General features: G+C 46.6%; 1 protein-coding gene across 3 annotated transcripts in view; it reads right to left on the bottom strand.

Annotated features, from left to right (window-relative positions):
- Positions 1–466: 466 nt before the first annotated feature.
- Positions 467–19,991, bottom strand: part of LOC135895850 (transmembrane protein 47) — a 132,360-nt gene continuing 112,835 nt past the window's right edge. For all 3 annotated transcript variants that reach the window (XM_065424045.2, XM_065424046.2, XM_065424044.2), the window contains 2 exons: positions 12,488–12,824; positions 467–11,234 (listed from right to left, as the gene is read on the bottom strand). In XM_065424045.2, coding sequence (XP_065280117.1) covers positions 11,005–11,234; positions 12,488–12,824 — 567 coding nt within the window. In that variant the 3' untranslated portion in view covers positions 467–11,004. The remainder of the gene's footprint in view (positions 11,235–12,487; positions 12,825–19,991) is intronic.

Genomic DNA, 19,991 nt, shown 5'->3' with positions numbered 1-19,991 from the left:
TGACGAAATGAATTGTTTTACCTTTCATAACATGTCATTCAGAGAATACCATATATTTTTCATGTATATTTAACCTCACTATAATGAGTGTTTATTGCCGACTTCAACACAATGAAATTTCACTGCCGACATGAAGGAAGAGCAAGACACTAAATTAAAGCTGTACCACAGGCGCTAGCGGCTGAGTGAATTGGATGCAGTTGTTTGCAGATGCACCACAAACTGGTGTTACAGATTGACCACGCTCTATACTGACTATGCTTTTCAATCAGGTGGACTAAAGATGTGTGATAATTGCACTAACCATGTAGTGAACATAGAATGTATGTTCATAGAATGTATGTTGAATGTGGCAGCCATGAAATGTCTACCATGTATAAAGGCCTTGCATGAGCTTTAAGGAAGTGCACAATACGCAGGCATATACTTCTACGCACGGCTAAACTCAAATGACACGGACACAAGCTAACAGTTGAAAATGTAACTTTTATTTGATCTCTCCAAAAAACAAACCGCATTGAAAGAGTTGCACTACTGAACTGAGTTCAGCAACTAAAGCAAAATAAAGACATCAGAGGGGGTCTGCCAACTGAGGCTACTGCAGAAGATTGTTGACAATAATAACCTTCGGGCAAGAATATTAAAGAGAGATGGTAATAAACAAGCTCTACTGCAAATGCAATGAAAATATTTGCAAACTCTTGCACACACAAGAGTTGCGCCTACAAACGGCTCGCACACGAAAGTGTCGGCAGTAACATTTTTGCCGCTGGCGCTAAAGCACGTCAAAAAGTTCTATAAACACTCGGAGAGATGAACATACACATATATGCAAGCCTCTTTGCACAGGCTGAATACTTTGCTTTCAATTTTTTTTTTGCAATTTTCTCCTTTCACCAATTACACCGCAAAGCAACTTTCACACATGAAAGCCACAGATGAGAGTGTGTGGGTGAAATGTCTACCACAGGGAAATTCCATGTCTGCTTCCTGAGATGTTGTTCAGACAGCATTCTTTCAGAGCAGAGATGTTGATGTTGCAGCACACAAACTTGGCAATTTTTTAACTGCAATGCTGACCTTTCAACAGAAAATCTTCAGGATGTATTTTTACCTTTCTTTAGAGCCTGTACAAACATACTGCACTTGCAAATACTGAATGCTGCATCGCTCAGGCAGACAGGCAGTGCCAACATTTTAAGCTGGACCACTGCTTTGTTCATTTGTACCCAAATTTGACACAGAGTGGTATTTTGAACGATATTTTGTTTATTGTAATGCTAGAGAGCTGTATGTGCCCGTTTCATTCATAACTAATTGGGTGTACACAAAGGTCATGGCATGGCAGACCAGAAAAAGCTTTTTTGGATCTGTAAAGATGGCGGCACTATCCGTCCCAAGAGGGCAATACGCCCATTGCAGAGATGACAGTGTACGGAGCACTGTCAAAGTTTTAGTGACAAATAATGCTACTAGTATTCTCTTAAATGAAAAAAAAAGAGAAATTTTTTTGTTCAGCCTTGTAGCAGGACGACAGAAACGTCGGGATTCCTTCCCGACGAAATGGGCAAACACTGCAGCAAAATGCAGCCTTAAACAAAAGCGCATTGCCAAATGCCACCTTTGTAGTGAAATTTGAGCACAAACATGGATGCAGTTCAGCCAGGATAGCCATCTATGCTAGCCTGCCTGCATGATGCAACATTTGGGCAGTTTTTTACAGAGCAGGCAAGATTCCAGTTTAGCTTGGGAAAAACAAGAAATCCCTATACTGAGATACAACAGCTGTGGCATGTAGTTTTGAAACTAAATGGTACTGAAATGCAACTAGAGCTGTTCTCCTTGAATGTTGCCCAGCTAGATATATTTACAAACACACTTCTTTGTTTCTTCTTTCTAAGCTTCAAAAGTCAATCCTATACCTGGTAAAATGGAAAAAAAAAATGCAGGCGAATTTATTTTTCAGCCGCTGCGACAACTTGAATTAGAAACTGACTGCCCACCTATTACAGCTAGGCCGCACAGCAGCCTTAAAAGGCAAGGTTAAACATGCAAAAAAAAACGAGGATACTAAAATGCACAACCCTACATCATCACAAGGGTAGCCTAGCAGCATGCTACACCATTGTACCGTGCCTTCACTCACCACGAGCAAAAGCAACTGGCAAGTGTTTGGCTTCTTATTTACAAAGAAAAAGAAATGAGGTTTTTAACCAAGACCTATTTCTTTCTTTCTTTTTACAATACAAGATTCCCTCCTATAATTAAGGAAGGGCATCTAAGTACTCGGACGGAAGGAAAAAAAGGAAAAATAGGACCAACCTACACTAACATTTGAAATGGCTGCAACTCACACAAAGACACCCTTCAGAAGGTTATTCTACAGAGTTCATACATGATTTTATATATGGATGGGAAAAATTAAAAATAGATTCAAGAATGGCAGCTGCCACATTCCTTTGATGTTGCACACAAGAAGCTTGCAGGCATTTTTTTTTTTAGGCAGCAGAAATGACATGCCAGTATCATGTTAGCCCATATACAACATGCCGATGTGTTCTTTAGTAGGCCTAAGCATGCAGCAAAACTTAATGTGCCTTGTTGCTAGCATCCCGTATGGCCAGTGACCGGTAAAGAATGCAGTGTTGAATACCCTTCAAAGAGAACTGTTAACGGCTCACCAGACAATTGCCCTCATTCATTCACCCTCTTGCAGTATGTCTGAGCATCTTACAAGCTAATCTTTGTCAGAGATTTGTTGCTTGACCAGCAAATTAAGTTTGCTCATCAATACATCGACCATTTCCTTTTGCTGCATGCTGATGAGAAAGGACTGGCCACTTTCCGAGACTCGCAAGTAGCTGTCACACGCATTCCTTTTGTCATGTACTTGGTGCTTACGTTTTTTTTTTGCCTTCTAGGTGACATGCACTAGCATTCATTTCTCTGTTGTAGAGAGATGATGCTCTTGACTGTGACAGCTTATGCCAATGACAGACCACTTTCTCAAATGACCACATCTCAATGTTGACGTCAACAGCGCCTTAGCCAAAGAAGTCCCTGTGACACCTGAGGGCAACACACTTAGCCACAGTTGCTGAACCACAGAAGCAGGTACATAGTTAAGACAGCAGACGAAGGTGTCTTTAATGGGAGGAGCGTCTCCTGCATTCATGACTTATCACAGTCTATAAACTGCGCTAAATAGTAAATCTGCTAGCCTCCCCTGCAACTTCTGACAACTGTCACTGCGCGAGTATGCAAGGCTCTATAAACCTAAAGAAAAAAAGAAAAGGAAAAACATTGCTGCAAAACACTTAATGGGCTAGTTTCGTGGTGACCTCGTCAGAAGTTTACAAAGAAGGCGCCAAATAAAACAACAGACGAAGGAAGGAGACACAAGACAACCACGTAGGCGCAACGTAGGCGCCTACGTGGTTGTCTCGTGTCTCCTTTTTTCGTCTGTTGTTTTATTCAGAGCCTTCTTTGTAATCATGTATAACCAACTCGTCCACCAGCACGTGCCCATCGTCGTCAGAAGGCTTTTTGCAATTCCCATACAAAGTAGTGCAATGCAGCTGACCAAAGCCGAGGTGGGTCACGTTAATGACATTGAAGTACGATTCTATTGCCAAGCATCATGGGAATGAAAACTGGTGCAAAAAAACGTGGTAGGTAACCTCAACTATGGTGCAGAGACGAATGAGGCGAGAGCTACGAATATGGCAGTGCACGAAGGGATGCATGCACGTACAGCGCGGCAAACACTGTAAACTTTTCTCAACATTTCTCCGAATCATGGGACTTTCCTGGTTTATGTACAATCGTGGTGGAGAACTTTGCAGACATAGTGTTTGGATCATGTGCTTGGATCACATTTCCCAGCATAAATTAGCATTTTAACTACTTTCATTCTCTTGTTTTTTTCCTTTTGTTTATTAACAGGGTTTCACTGTACTGCACGGTATGAATGAGTGCACTCTGAAGAACATGTAAAAACAAGTCAGAATAAAGCAAAATAATAGCGATCTGTCCAGTTATCTTCCTTCAGTGCTACATAACATGACTGAAATACGCAGTATAAGGAAGCCTATAAACTGCACAAGTGTGGAAAATTAAATGCCATTTCAAGCTCTAGTCTTGAAGGGAAAAGAAGAGTTGTGCACATAGAGATGCAATGAAAACAGCGCGTCCCATAAGAATGGCAACAGTGAACTCTGCAGACATAACACAAACACACCATTTCATTTCAGCCCTCTTCTTATGTTTCTACCTATTTTAGTGCATCGATTGTCCGGCAAAGTACCAATGCACATAAAACTTCATGCGCTCTGCTACAGTCACTTTAATGACTGGGTAGACCTTACCACATGATTTGACTATTACAAAGGTCAAACTTTCTTGCAAGTGATCCCATTGTACTCCAGTGAATTATTTATTACTTCAGTCAAGAGCAACAGTTAAGTGAGCAGAAAATTTTGCTTGACTTAATAAAATAAACGCACACAAAAAGCACTGAAGCAAAGAATCAATGTCCAAGAAGGTTGGGATGCAACTCCATGAAAACCCACTTACTGACTTGACTGTATAAATAAGCGTAACAACACGCAGTGTACATGACACTACAACATAAAGAAAGAAGAGAAAAAGCACACACCAGCTCTATCTACAAGTAACGCTTTCCAATTTTCCAATTTAAGTTCGCTTTGCAAATCGCTCACCTAAGGGTGAAATGCTAGAATGAACACTTCCTCTTGTCAACGGTCGCACATGCTTAATAAAAGTCACGTGCAGACGTCAGTGTAAGCGCCACATTCACACGACAGAAATGTGCTGGCAACCATGCCGCAGCACCTACGGAACAGCAGAATGCAAAATGCACGGCAAACGTACACAGTGCAAAGTGTTCACGGATGCAGAAGTGTGAAAACCATGCAGCCAAACCTATGGGGTTCAACATACATACACCCATTCACAAAAAACAAAGATACACGTGTTGATGGAGAATACAAAGAAAAGGATGTAGACATAGTATGACTTGCACCAAAACTCCATAACAGACTGTGTCCATATTGAAGGGACACAGCTTGGCAGTGGTTTCAACATTCACATTTCTAGGACAGTGACTCGGGAGCTTCCTCCCTCCTCCTTCGCTTCTTATGTCATGCAAAAAAAACAAGAAGGCTCAGACCCCGAGGAAGCAATAACAGAGTTGTATAAATAAATGCAAGGACTGACAACTGCCATGTGAAGGTCAATCAACGATTCAGCAGCAGAAAATTTCATGTCCAACATATCTGCAGACAAAAGTAAGCAATTAGTTAATTTTATCACAAAGCATACGAAGAAAAAAAAAAAGAGACAGTCGTCGGCCTCTGCCAACAATTTGCGCCATTACAAAACAGCGACACCTTATCTATAACATTTTCAATTTTCAAACAGAGTCACATTCCATTAAAATTTTGATTGCATACACATTCATGAGGCACAAAAGAACCCGGCCACACTCGCCTGTTTTGTACAAACAAGAACATACATATCAGAGCATATTTTTTTCAAAAGCATACGGGACACTGTATGAACCCATCAGCAGAGCTGCTGTGGTGCATCTACACGCAAGACAGGCTTACTGCATAATAAATACACGCCACACTTTCTTACAGCATCAACACACTAACCACTTGGATTACCCTTTTTGAGGGTTCCTTGATTTTTCACAAATCTCAAGCTTGGCAAGAGATAATAAACACCAACACACTCGGCACAACTTTCCTGTGCTTCCGACTCTAGCCAAGTAGTAATACACTGACAACCTGCATCTGCGAGCGTAGAGGGTGACGAAATAAACAGAAATGGGACTGACACTATCCTCAAGTTCTTTGTCAATTAAGGGTGTGCCATGTTGCGTTGTCTTAAGCTTGGCTTCCAGCAATCGGAGGTTGAGCACAATGTTTGCAATACTGAATGCGAGCATGCAAGTCACAATGTATGAAAGGACGGTAAAATAATAATCGAATAGAGTAGCTGCCAGAGAATAGGTCATCTGTCCGTGGCGATTCCCTCAGCCAAACATACGAGGGAGCACTCAGTTGGACAAAAAAAAAAAAACGTCAAGATGATAGCAGAGGGGAAGAGTCCACAACATGCAAAAGCCATTACCATTCAAAAGAAGTTCCTACACTTTCTTGATGCTACTCAAGTGGAACGCCTTTGCCGACCACTTCGTGCTGGAATATGCCAATTCCCATTAAATCACTGAAGCTAGACAACACTGGGCTCCAGAGCTGCAGGATAGTTCATGCGTCCACATCAAACGAGACGGGATGTCCACAGCAAAACTGCCCCTTAATCCTAACCTTCGTAAGTGCAAAATCCATTTAACAAATTAAACACCCACTTTGTTGCAGGTTCTCCCATAATGTCGAAGCACGGTGGTCCTTTCCTTGGGTCCGTGCCTTGCTGCCCTTTTGTTTTGAATAATGAAAGATCAACTAGACAAAGTGTCTGCTTCAATGACATTATAGAGCTGTTGTGCCTGCAATCGGCTAAACATGTAACTGAGGCATACAAAAAGAGCCAGGTACAAATTGTGCCCTTTATCCAGATGACCACAATAAATAAACGATATGACCAAGACAAAGGCTGGCAAAATATAGCGTTGAGCCACCTTGCCTTTTAAAAACCTTTGTCTTTACTACTGATACATCCTATACCAAGGTTGTGTTCTTTCTCAAACAAAAGTGCAAACGGAACATCAAGAAGTGAGCTTCCTCTCACGAAGGCTTGCACAACACATAGTCAAGTTTAGACAGATTTGGGAAGTGGCTTTAAAAAACAATTACATAAATATTAACAGGAGAGGAGGTATGTTTGGATGTTGGAGTATGAAGAGGGTAGTGGAATCTAGTAGAGAGGAACTTGGAGGAAGCGTCCGCAGAGAAATACCCTTCCGCGACGCGTGCATTCCAGAAACTCTACCATGCTCGATGCCTTCCCTTGCACGATGACATTTCATTCTTATGCCTCGCCCACGGCAACCGACAATCCGTATCTGCAATACCCTCATGCACGCACACACACACACGCACCCCACAGAACCATGTGTTGGAAAGGAACTCCCACGGACACAGACGTGACAAGTGAGCACGCAGTGACAAACAGTGCGAATTTATCTGGCACACGAACGGTGCCAACTTTTCCAGCAGATGAAAAAGTAGTTCAATGAGTGTATGTATCTCCATTATAAGTCACCCATGGCTTATTTCCCATTTTTACATCTAATCAGTTGTGAGTGTTTTAGAACACACCAATCAAAAAGAAGTGAAACGCGTTGGAACCTGCCATGTGCTCACACTGCAGGTCAAGCAAGGAGTAGCGTGACAGTTTTGTCGAGAGGCTTTACTTAACTTGCCAAGTGAGGACCAAGTTTACAGCGTTTCAACAGAACTTAGAACAAGAAGAAATCTTGGGGACAAATATCCTGCACAGCCTCTCCTAGAAAATATGACGGATATATGACTGAACACTGTTCACACACTGTGCTGTTCAGGTTGATTCATGCAAGCTTTCTTCTGTTGGAAACGTAAAAAGAAAAGAGACTGCCATCTGCTCTGCATAGGTTCTGTTTCATGAAAACGCCCACTAGTGAAATGCCAACCATCATATCACTGCACAGGAAGCTGCTAACATTCTGGTAAACACCTTAGATATTCCCAGTCAATGACCGGGGACATCAACATAATTAAGGGCAGAATATCAAACAACAGTTGCAAGGAACCAGAAACAATTACAAAATAAAAATGCAATTCATGGTAAACTGTAAGGAGTAGATGTTGATGCAGGACGTACAAGCCTGATTAATTAAAGTGTCTAAAAGCAAGAAGCAAAATAAACTGCCTTACCAGCTGCCCAGTGATGCATGAGGATTAAACATCAAAGACAGGATTTTCTCTATTAAAGAATCTGGGTCTGTTACTGCACATTTTCAAAATGAGTTTCTCGACAGTAAACTGGTCTAAAACAGCATAAAAACCCAAAGACGGAGTTTCATCACGTTAAACAGTATAAATTATTACGGTTTTGCACAGTTTAATGGATGCACAATTAAATGAAACATTACAATTGCACCTAAAAAAATTCAAGGAACTTATCCACTGATTGCCTACCGCCCCAAATAAAATAAAACTGCCATAAAAAGATGAGAAACATGAAAAACAAAATTGGGCAGACTAAATTACACAGTAGTATCCATTATACACAGAGTAAGCATACATGCTTCCGAAAACCAGGCAATATCTCATTGCAGCTGCCATGAAGATAACCAGACACAGAAGTATACTACATATTTATGTGCACTCAACTGATCAACAAAAAGAAAGCCCGTTGTAAGCTCGTGCGCAGAAATTGCATCACAGCCTTGCCCCTTGCAACTCTTGCCAGTAATCAAGTTTCACTGGCAAGATCTCAGTTCCGAAGGGCAGGGCGTGTGGGACTGGTAAAGCAAGAACAAGAAAACAAAATTCATAATCTCTGGAACAAAGAAATAAAGCAGGGAGGTGCCTTAGGGAGTGTTCAAATTCATTACAGCTGCCTACACCTTTGCTGCTCGGATGGGGTTTAAGGGGGAGCACGAGGCTAACCAAACCGTTCAACAAGAACCGAGAATATTGAGTTGAACACCTCTCTGTTGTTATGTACAACTGGTTTAGAAGTGACATGACCACTGCGGAAGAAACAAGACCTGGGCCAGAAGAGATCGGCAAGACTGTTCCAGCAAGACAAGGTTCTATCTTGATTTGTTTTAACCTTGCATAACCAGTAGAAACCCCAATTAATTTGTAAAGTCTCAAAAGTAACAATTAGCACAGCATAATTCACCAGCCAGACACACGCAGCTTGCACGAGCTGAACGGTCAATGTCAAGCAATGCAAGGCCTGCCATAGCTCGTGAATATAAAAAAAAAATGCATGGTGTTCTTAAATTTGCAATCTCCTCATTCATTTACAGCCAGTGGGTTTTTGGTCAAGGTTGATTATCTACATAAAGAAACAAGACAGCCGAGAATGCATGCCCAGAAGTCAACCCGAGCTTGGTTAATCCGCAGAGGGTGAAACAGGAGTGCTGTTTTATCCTACAGGCCATGTATACCCCGTAAACCAGCGTTTGAAGGCATCGTCTATCATGTCTTACACTTTGCATACAGGTGCGGCACATCCGACAAACTGTACAACTTGCACTCTCGCATGAAGCCAGTAGCGTCAAGGCTTCCACTTCTTCCACCTTTGTGCCACGTTCCACGCACATGTCCAAAGTGACGACGGTAACATTCACTCAACTAAACGGCTAGAATGCAGCCACCTTCCTTATCTGGAGACACGACAGGACAACCGCACCACACTGAGCATTGCGACTGCGAGTAATCTGCCTCTGCGTCGTCTGCACGATCTTTCTCGTGGAAGCTGGTCATGCACTTTTCCTGGAGTTGTGCAGGGTCACAGCAGACATGCACTTGCAGCCGCGGTGCACAATTATGATGCATTATGGTGCCATGATGGTTTTGAAGTAAACGGAACCATCATCAACCAGCCTGTACTGCCCGGATGAATAGGCAGTGGTGGGGGTGTGGCAGTAGATGTGATGAAGCAATCACGGCAACAGCTTCCTTTCTTTTGGCTTTGCAGGCAGATGTTGAGGTGGTGTGGTTGTATCCAGCACAGTGTTGCCCTTCCGAAAAAAAAAAGAAAACAACTTCCACATCCAGTCATCCACCCCGACACAGCTGATGATGGCAGGCTTGGAGAGGAAGAGGAATGATATCATGCACACGAACCCGCACAAAGAAGGCAGCAGCAGCAGCAGCGGCAGGCTGGTGCTGCCGGACAACTTTGCAGTAGCAAGCAAATGTCTTGCAGGCTGGAGCGGCTCAATGCACTCTTCACGATGGTATCACCAGGTGGCAATGTGGCCAGGCAATTGCAAGGCTTTTTTCACTCAGACCATCTAGCCACGGCTACTCGATCAAAACGCACACAGTGCAGTTTCACTCACAAGAATTGGATGATAACGTTCAGCCTAGCCTAAGTTCTACTCATTGCAGATGCTGCTTTTATGCATCGTCAAACCAGAGTTGTGAAAAAAAAATGAAATATGCTAGAGGCAATCAAGAGCAGATGTTCCCGAGGTTTTGCAGGCACCCAGGAATTGCTGAATCTGTACACTGCAGGCCTCAAAATTCACTCAAATTCAAGTTCTCCACAAGATGTTCTATATTCATGATTGCTGCAATCTTTTGTACGCAGCAGAACTACAGCAAGGTAGTTGCTGCTCAACATTTTTTAACAATGCTAACGACATGCTAAATGTGTTTAGATTTACCTGCCAAAAAGTGATTTGGTGAAATAATCGATACAGTTCAAATGGCTAGAGGTTAATATGTGCCTGTACTTTTGCAGGAGGTGCGAACACTCTGCACTTTCTGCAAACAACAGTCTCAAAGCTGTGCACAATGTCCTCAGTTCTGACTTGAGAGTGCTTAAGAAGCCCTAAAGGCACTGTGTCTGATATGAAGGAACGCCCTCGTTCCACATGGTGGAAAAGCTCTTAGAAAGTGCGGGCAGAGCTCATGGAGCCACATGGCAAATACTTTTCTTACCGACACTTAGGAACCCAAGGCCGTTTTATGAAATCCACACTATGTGCGCTTTGTGAATGAGCAGCTGTGGTCCGGAGGTGCAGAAAGACATGTATAATACAGGCCAAGCGATATGCAAATGTCCGCTCAGCGAAGAACCAGTTGTCGTCCTCTCTTCCCTGCACGTTCAAAGCTCCATAAGCGGAGCAGAGGGGGCAGAGGCAATGGGGGGTGCATCATCGTCAGTAGGAGGCAGACTTGAGGTGGAGCACTGCGGGCGACGATCGCCTGGGCGTTTCCTCGGCACGCTCGCGCTGTGGGGTTAAATTCAGGCGGCGACGGCGCGTCCATTGCCCAGGCGGACGCCCGGAGGCTACGCCTTGGAGTCCGCCGCCCCATCGTGCGGCAGTGCGCGCTCGCGGTAGTAGATCTCCTCGGTCTCCTTATCGCACAGCAGGAGCAGGATGGCGCCAAACAGGAAGATGGCCGCGCCCCAGCCCACGCCATACGCCCAGCCGAACTCCCACAGCTGCCGGTTGCTCTCCTCAATCTCAGCCGCGAAGCATGCCGGATAGATCACCAGCGCGATCAGGATACACAGCACTGCAGAAGAGAGGAAAAAAAGTAAGTCATCAGGTGGATGCAGAAGGCCGTCTGGGAAAATGGGAACCTTCACTGAGGGATGCATTAAGCAGCTGTGGCTCATAGCACCAGCATTAAAGGGACACTGAAGAGGAATATTGAACCAGTTGAGACTGAAATGTTAGTCCCTCAAAACACTACGTGCATTTGTTTACCAGAAGAAATGGTCATTATTAGAGGAGCAAACGAAGGTCAAATCTCGCTTTCTCAAACTTTCTGGAGAACTGTAGTGCTGATGACGTGATTCTGGCATCATAGCGTTAATTATATTATTGTACGTCTGAGCTCTCTTAGCACAGGGTTGAGAATGAAATGACCACGAAAGTTACCATTTTGAGAATTGCTGACTTTCGAATAACATGCCAAACTACCTTCACTTAATGTTTCTCCTTAATATCCAAAAGAAAAGAATACTTTAGCAGGTAATTTTTGCAGAAATTGCAGGCAACCAGTGAATCCTTATCAGTGTGATGAGAACCATGCAGAAAGCATACAAAACTACTGCAAGCTGCGCACTAAAATATCCCCAGCAGGGGTGACAGAGAAGCACAGCAATGAACCCGATGAGCAGGTGTCCGCACTTCCGGCGAATTATGCTCGAGATACTGCACAGCTCATCATGGTACAGAAGATGATAAACATTGCAAGTTGAAATGCATGGCGTGAACACTATGTGTAGACATCCATAAAAAATGCAATAATCACAGATGGGAAGCCAATGTGGCAAGCTTTGACAACTTTAACACCATGGAGCTTTGAGGATTTGCTCATGCACAGCATAGGACATCCACTGCAGTGCCCTCGGGTGCACTCCAGTTGCATGTGATAGAGCATTTATACTTTAACAAAGGTTATGTTGGTAAAAAAAAGGCTTACACTTTAGCCAATTACAATGCTCAGCTCCATTACCAACCTTATGGCAACACCAATTCAAAGCACTGGGTACTTGGAGTTACTTGGTTGTTTTATTATACAAATGCTGAAAAGGAGTAAGTGAAGAAAAATTCCAGCTGACAGCACAGCACCTGTCTAACATAACAGCTAACACCCGAATGATGGGCAGTAGATGGGGCTGGGGGAACAGTAGTGAAGGTCAGGTAGCGAGAACAGGAGACAGGACAGAAGGTGGATGGTAAAGAAGGTATATCCAGGACTACGGATGCTGTCATGCTTTTGCACTTGTACGTAGGAGCAGGGGGCACAGTAGTACTCACGTGCGCAGACCATGACGTAGAAGGCGAGCCTGTACATGAGGTACTTGCGCACGGGGTTCTTGCTGCACAGGCCGCAGCCGGTCATGACGGTGGCGGCGATGTCGCACAGGAGCGTGATGACGCAGAGGGCGGCGGCCGCCTGGATGTAGGCGACGGTGCGCGCCACGTAGCAGCCGGGCTTGACGTTCAGGCCGAAGGGCAGCGGGAGCGGCGCGTCCTCCTCCACGCACTGCTCCCAGAGACCCTGGCGGAACTTGTGCGCGATGAGCCAGTTGGACGAGGCCAGGCACAGGATCATCAGCAGGATCACGATCAGGCCGCAGATGAAGGCGAACACCTGCGCGTCGTTTCGAAACAGGCGGGAACGTCAGCTCGGCTCTACGCGCCTTTTCCATCGATCCGGCGACTGCCCAATACGATATCTCGGACCTCTTTGGCCATACCTCGCCCTTGCGCCATAAAACCCCCTGGCACCAAACCACCACCTGGCATCCCACGCGAGACCCGAATTCTCCCACGCTAGCTTCTCCGCAGTGCACAAGCGTCTCGGCTTTCCCCGCAAGACGAGTCACCTTGCGGCGGAGCCCATCTGCGAGTTTCGTTAGCGTGAAGCGTTGATACGGCAAGAAAAGGGCACAAACGAAAACCGAGCTGGTATAATGACTGTACTGCTTGCGCTCCGTTCGATTCCTTTCTTATCATCCAGCGCACATGGCGGCCCGATGCTGCTGATAACGAAGGTGGAGCGTCGCTAAGACCACATACTAAGAACGAAAAAGAACAGCATTGGAATAGAATCGTTCATCCTGGCCCTCACTTTTAACTGACTAACAGCCAAGGAAAGCTGCTTCCTGTATTCAACAGCAAAAAGTGTAAGGTTAAGATGAATGAGAGATGCGTGATGAACAAAACAGCAAACATGACCACATCTTTTCCATGTGAAAGGTACAAGCCTTAGAGGTTTTCCGACTGTTGTTTACAGAAAACTTGCCAGTGCAATGCAGTTAAGTTGACTTAACTTTTCTTACTGTTCTGACATCCAAACGCAACCGAGCACGCAGTCACCACAGTATGTAGTTGACGCTGAGCAAAGATCAGGGACATTGAAGGTTTCGCTTGCCCATAATATATAACTTTTTCGAACAACCTGTACAGTAAACAAACAAACAAACAAACAAACAAACAAACAAACAAACAAACAAACAAACAAACAAACAAACTCTAGTGCTCTTCTTCTTCATTACAAAACAAACAAACAAACAAATAAAACCGCCTTCCTAAAGCGCCGTATTCTTTTCATATTCTGCCTGCGTCCACATTGCAAAGGGAACGCAAAGGACCGCAGGGTTCCCGTGTTGAGGAAGTATGAGAATACCGGCCAAGCCAACCGACCACGTAGTGACCAACTCGGAATGGTCAAAGTTTTTCTTCAAGACTCCTCCTACGGCTATTAGCCATATATTCAACATCCTTTCTTTTTCTTCAGTTGTGTATTATGTACCGTTACTTCGAACAGTCGCCCGTGAAATGCAATTGAAAGCGAAAGCAGAAACAACAAGAACAAAAAGAAACAGGCAATCCTCAGAGCAACTCGCATCATCGCAGCAGGCGTGACGACCAAGTCTTGCCTGAGACAAAGGAACAGTGGAGAAACGGGGAGACGTATAGAGGGAATAACAATGCGCAACATTAATCAGGTGGGGTTAAAAAGTAACGGACGTATCAAAGTGCAGTACACATCATCCAGCGTTCAAGAATGGGCTCATGTGCGACGTCGGAGCGGCGGGCTTTATCGTATGAAGTGCGGCGGGCGCTAACAAGTGGCCTGCAAACCTCCTCCGACGCCGCTCGAATACATATGTGACGACATCATCACAAGAGGCAGCGAGCGACATACTGCACACCAACCAAACCCCGCGCGCTCTTTTTTCCTTTTTTTCTAAAAGCTCCGACAAGCGATCGGTGCGCTCGCGCGACCATCGTGCAAAGCACAACGAGTGGGAGAGGACAATGACCTTCGGTCCCGGGCAAGAACACTCCCCTCCGTTCCTTCCCGCCGTCTACAGCCAGCCGCTAGCGCCCGCACGCCCGTTCCCCAAAATTTTCCCATTTCTCCCGCGCGGAGCTAGGGAATCCATGTCCCTCGTTTCTGGGGGAGGCCTGTCCCAGCGCCGCCTTCACGATTCTTCCCTAGACGGTGAGACGGTTCTTCCCCGGGTCTTGTGTACTGCCCCTCCCCTCTATCTACAACCCTTCCTCCCCCTCCCCCTTGACAAACACGCCCACGAGCGCATGCAAATAATAGAGATAAAAAAAATAGAAAAAGAACTGCGCTGGTATTAGAAACTGAGCCGTTTCGGAAAACCTGATTCCTTGCAGCGACTGAGCCAAAAGCGACAAATGTATTCAAGCCTAGACTAAGGGCTGTATCACTGCGAGGTATTTGGTGATCTGTTTTCACCTCCTAAGGCATACGGGGGTAGCTATGCGCCTGGATACTTACATTACCAATGAATAACTGAGGCCACTCCTACCCATTCTTGCGGGTTTATTAGGTTCTTTTTTTTTTTCGGCAGGGACGGACCGCTACTAAGCAAGGAAGGATTCGAATATGATCCGCCTGTGCGCCAAATAAATAACGAGTCCCGCATCCGGAAGCCTTTACCGACAGTCTGGCGTACTCGGTGATAACGGCGAATCCCGTATTCAGGTTCAATAACGATAACATCGCGCTCTTTAAGGCATACTCCAGAAGAGGTAGGACCAAACCATCCACATTACGATAACCACGCAAACAGCCTCGCCGCGTTCCATCACGCAGTGCGGACAGAGAACCCTTACCGGAGGGTAGTAGTGTTTTCTCTTTTTACGCTTGGCACACACGTTGACTAGTAACCCGTGCGTGAAGTGTTTGCCTGCATAAATGACTGGAATAGCGTTGCTAATTCCTACGCTTGTGAAGGATGCCGAAGGCTCCGGACCAATTTTAGTGTACCCTAAGAAAATGAAGTTGAATATAATTTCGACCACCTCGTGTTCTTTGCGACGCAACCAAACCTCAGTATACATCGAGGATTGTGGCAGCAGAACCTAAGGAACACAGACAAAGAAAGAACGGTTAGACGTGGACGCAACTGCAGCAGTTGCGTCCACGTCTATTCGTTCTTTCTGTGTCTGTGTTCCTTAGGTTCTGCTGCTACAATCCTCGAAGAATGAACCAACTAGCTCAATTAAACACCATTTCGACACTCAGTATACAGCCTTTCGTGGCTTTCGCACCCCCCTCCCCCCCCCCACCCCACTTCCCCCGTTAGGAATATCGGAAGAGGATCTTTCTTAAAGTAAGACCCGTACTTGAGCGTGCAGCATCTCGCCAACGAAGAGAAAGCTACCGCGACAGCTGTGCAAGGAATACACCCTTACGGGCGTCTCCGTTGCGGCATTGCTGATATAGCCGCTGCGAAAAACTTTCAAGTGATAATTCTTTGAAGTTCAACGGCCCCGGCACACGCACACACAGGTGCCAAAGATCCGTCTCGCGCTTCTTGTGGTTTCGTGACTCGGGAAGCGCGCACCTCAGCAAAGTGGAGACATACCACCACCGCGGTGAGCGCGCCTAATTTAGAACGGCGAGAAAGAAGCGCTATAAAGGGTCCGCGCCACCCTTTCGCCGACTCCATTCCCGACCCTCTCCCGCGATCGGCGGGAGAAGGAGTCGCGAGGCGAGCAAGTTGTTTTAAAAATACGTGCAGCCCTCGCGGTGGTGGCATGGGCACTCTGGGCTACGCACACCATTGATCGCCGTCATGCACGCGAACCACGGTGCTGGCTCGCGGCCGAGCGGCGAATTTCCATTAGGCACACACTCGGGGGGGGGGGGGGGGGGGGGAGGCAGGGCGAGCCACAGGTGGTCGACCCCGGGGCTACCGTTCGTTCGTTCGCTCTTAGACGCTTTATACGCATCCGAGAGCGCCGATGATTGGAATATACGATGAGAATGGCCGGACAATAAATAATAATAAAAAAACACAGGTTCGCTGCCATCTCAACGTGCGCTTACAAAGCGAGAGTGCCGCGCCTCGGCCAAGCCTCTGTTCTGATTAGTTGTCCGTCGCGCTTCCTTCACACGCACGCCATTCAAGCGCTCGCTCCCGTTTGCTTAGCGAAACCACGCGAACAACTCACACACATGGGTTTACAAAACTGTCTTTGCGCGGTTAAACGCTAAGAAAGAGATAGAGAAAGCAAAGATAAACCACACCGTTACGAGAAACATGCCCGTTGCACCTGAAGCAGCACTTGCCCGCTATGCAGGCAACCTGCGCGGCCGAGCCCCACTCTTGACCAGCGTGGAGCTGGCGGCAGCTTCGCGCCGGGTCATAAATCAACCCTCTCCGCAACAAAGCACGCAAACTTATGCTTCAACGCACGGGAGCGCGCCTTTGCAGCTGACGCGAGCACGCTGCGTGCGTAATCTTGGCGTGAGTGCGGGTATAAATTTTGGATGAAAGATTGCCGCCTTCATCAGGGAGAAGACTAGGTACTGGAGCACGGTCTTTTCTTTATTTCATAATGAAAGCGGGATGTTTTTGCCCCTTGGCTGATTTTAATCCGAAAGCATAATATGCCCAATTACGCGAAAATCCGGCGCTGTCGTCGTTGGCGTGACCGAAATATGGTACCAAAAATGGCCGCCGGCGCGAGCAGTAAAGAAAAAAAAATAAACAAGAAATGCTCGCATTGACGTCAAAGTTGTCAGGCAGCTTTCTGCAAACGAAGTAAATTCATGCGGCCAGACATTAATTTACTCTTCACCTGATCTTAATTAACTAAAATCACGTAAATTTCGGCCTCGGTGGGAATCGAACCCGTGCCTCCGGGGTGCGAGACGATCGCGCTTCCCCGACGCCATGGCGTTATGGTTGATACTAAAGTTGTGCCCAGTGCGTGCGTCATTGCACATATCACGTCGCTGCCTCCGGCGCGTCACTTGCTCTTCTGATTTCATCGGTGCTGCGCGTACTGCGACACAGTCCGAAGCATCTACCTCAGCAGCAGCTGTGAAACGCGGTCGCCCACGGAAGCACGCCTGACCAGACGAAGCACGGGAACATAAAACAAAGACGACGTACTCCCGACAGACCTACCATCAGGGACAAAATAAAATTTATCGTTCGGCACCAAAATGGTCCGAATGTTCCCAGCCTGTGGCCAACGTATACGCAAGCAAGCAACAAGCAAGCAAGCGCACACGCACGCACGCACGCGCACACACATACAAACACACACACACGCGCGCACACACACACACACACACACACACACACACATACAAACACACACACACGCGCACACACACACACACACACACACACACACACACACACACACACACACACACACACACACACACACACACACACACACACACACACACACACACACACTGATTCACCAGAAAGAACTTGAATGCATGTTGAAAATACCAATCGCAAACATTTCACCTAAGCGATTAGAATGCTTTCGCATTCCCACGCGTAAGCAGTCTTAAGCGTGTCTGCTGATTTTTTTTTTTCGTTATTTAGTTTACAGGGATCCTGAACCACCCCTTGGGCATGGTGAAGAAAGACAGCGGATAGCATACGGTGCTGTCAACACCTCAGCCAAATGTTCCAGTCGTGCGCGCCACGTAGAGCTCGCAAGCGGAGCGCGAAGTCACCTTTTTCTCCAGCGTTCCCTTTTCAACAAACGCCTGCTCCTCACACTTTTCTGGGCGCTTTATTTCGTAAAATAGCAGATTTCCACACGCGGCTGCTAGTGGCCAATAGCTGACATCAATCAAGAAGGGTGTTTGGATCAGTGCGCTTCTCCCTACTGTTACAGCGTATATTTATCGACGAAGTTTAATAAACAGGCCGCCGCGGGGTGGCGCGACGAGTCCGCTGGCTGAACGCACTGCGGCTCACTGAGAACAACCGCGTATGGCGCGCAGCAGGCGCCAAAACCGGAAATCATGGCGTCTACGTGAACACCCAAAATCAAATTTGAACTGCGCGCCGCGCCGACGTTCAGTAGATGGAGCGTTGTGGACATGCACGCCCCACTGCGCCGTAGCATTCGCAGTGCAAGTCATTAGGAGCATTTAGCTTGCCCGCTATTCCGGCAAACGGAGGTGGTTTGGGCGGATTGCCGGATCGGCGGGAGCGCAAACGTTAGCGACCGAGGCGGTGCAGCCGCCTGGTGGCGCAGAGCTCAAACAGACAAACACAGTTCTAAAATTGCAGTAACCTACTACGTTCTGCTTCGCTGCTGGTGCAAAGTTACGGCAGCGGCGTAATTGTAAACACGATTACGCTGCTGTCGAAAATTTACACCAGCAGCTAAGCAGAATATACTAATTGGGTCTGTGTTTGTGTGGCTCAGCTTTGCACCACCAGCTGGCGCCACCAATGTGGCCGCTAAGTTTACGACCCCGCTCATCCGGCAAACCGTCCGCGCTTGCCGGAATACCGGACGCACTAAAATTCTCTAACGAAGAAGGAGCGGAAGCACCGCGAAGCACGCTTTTGATTGTCAATGACTCCGCTTCTGCTGAAGGCACTGAAGTAATTTTCGCGGCAAAATATTTCTGAAGTAGTCTATCTTAAGTTCGAACGCATTTCTAGACTTCGATAAAGAGTAGTTCCGGGCCCCTTTAACGTTGCCCAAGAGCCACAGCGCATTATGTGTGCCTTTAAATGACAGCGCATCAGAAGTCGGGCTGAACCCGAGCGACTCATCGCATTTACGTGCATTTTGCGAAGCGGGTCCGGCGAGTCGACGCTCCCTAGCAGGCGGGTTAATCAAATCCACCCCTGCATTCCTTCGGTCCGCCCTGCTAGAGTTCAAATAGTGTTTACAGCCCGGCGACCGGATTTAATACTGACAAGCGACTCGACTGTGCTCTCTCGAACTTACGCAGACGCCGCCATATAAGGAGTCGGATGTCGCGAGCAGCTGGCGGAGCCAAGAGTGCGCAGGCAAACCACAAGGCGTTTTCGACGGTTCTATATTTCATTTTATTTTTCTGCTAAGACTGCGCGCTGCGCCTTGGTAACAGGCAGGCGAAATTCAGTCAACGGTCGGGCAGATGCCTTCGACGTATAGCGGGCGAGTGTTTTGTAAACCCTCTCTTTTGTCTTCAGCCTTCTCTCTTTCTGTTTTCTTTAAACATTCTCCTTTGTCGGCAACCACCGTATATCGCAGACAGGGGTTACACACAGACGCAGCTCCAACATGTTGACAAAGCACGATACGCTCACTCGCACGCGTTAGTGAGCCGCGGCCAGATCGAAGGCGAACGTGGTGAAACCCGAAACGAGTCGACGTGATTCGTGAAAGGGGGCCTGAACCATAAACTTCCGATGTGGGACGACCGCTCTTCCGAAATAGCAGCCAGCAACGCCATATTTTTACATCGATTCACCTTTCTGCTAGCAATCGGAGGCTGTCTCACTTGCGCGAT

The sequence above is a fragment of the Dermacentor albipictus genome, chromosome 2 (assembly GCF_038994185.2).
Source record: "Dermacentor albipictus isolate Rhodes 1998 colony chromosome 2, USDA_Dalb.pri_finalv2, whole genome shotgun sequence".
NCBI classification, from domain to species: Eukaryota; Metazoa; Arthropoda; class Arachnida; order Ixodida; family Ixodidae; genus Dermacentor; species Dermacentor albipictus.
The sequence above is the reverse complement of the archived record's forward strand: the minus strand, read 5'-3'. Positions and strand labels throughout refer to the sequence as shown.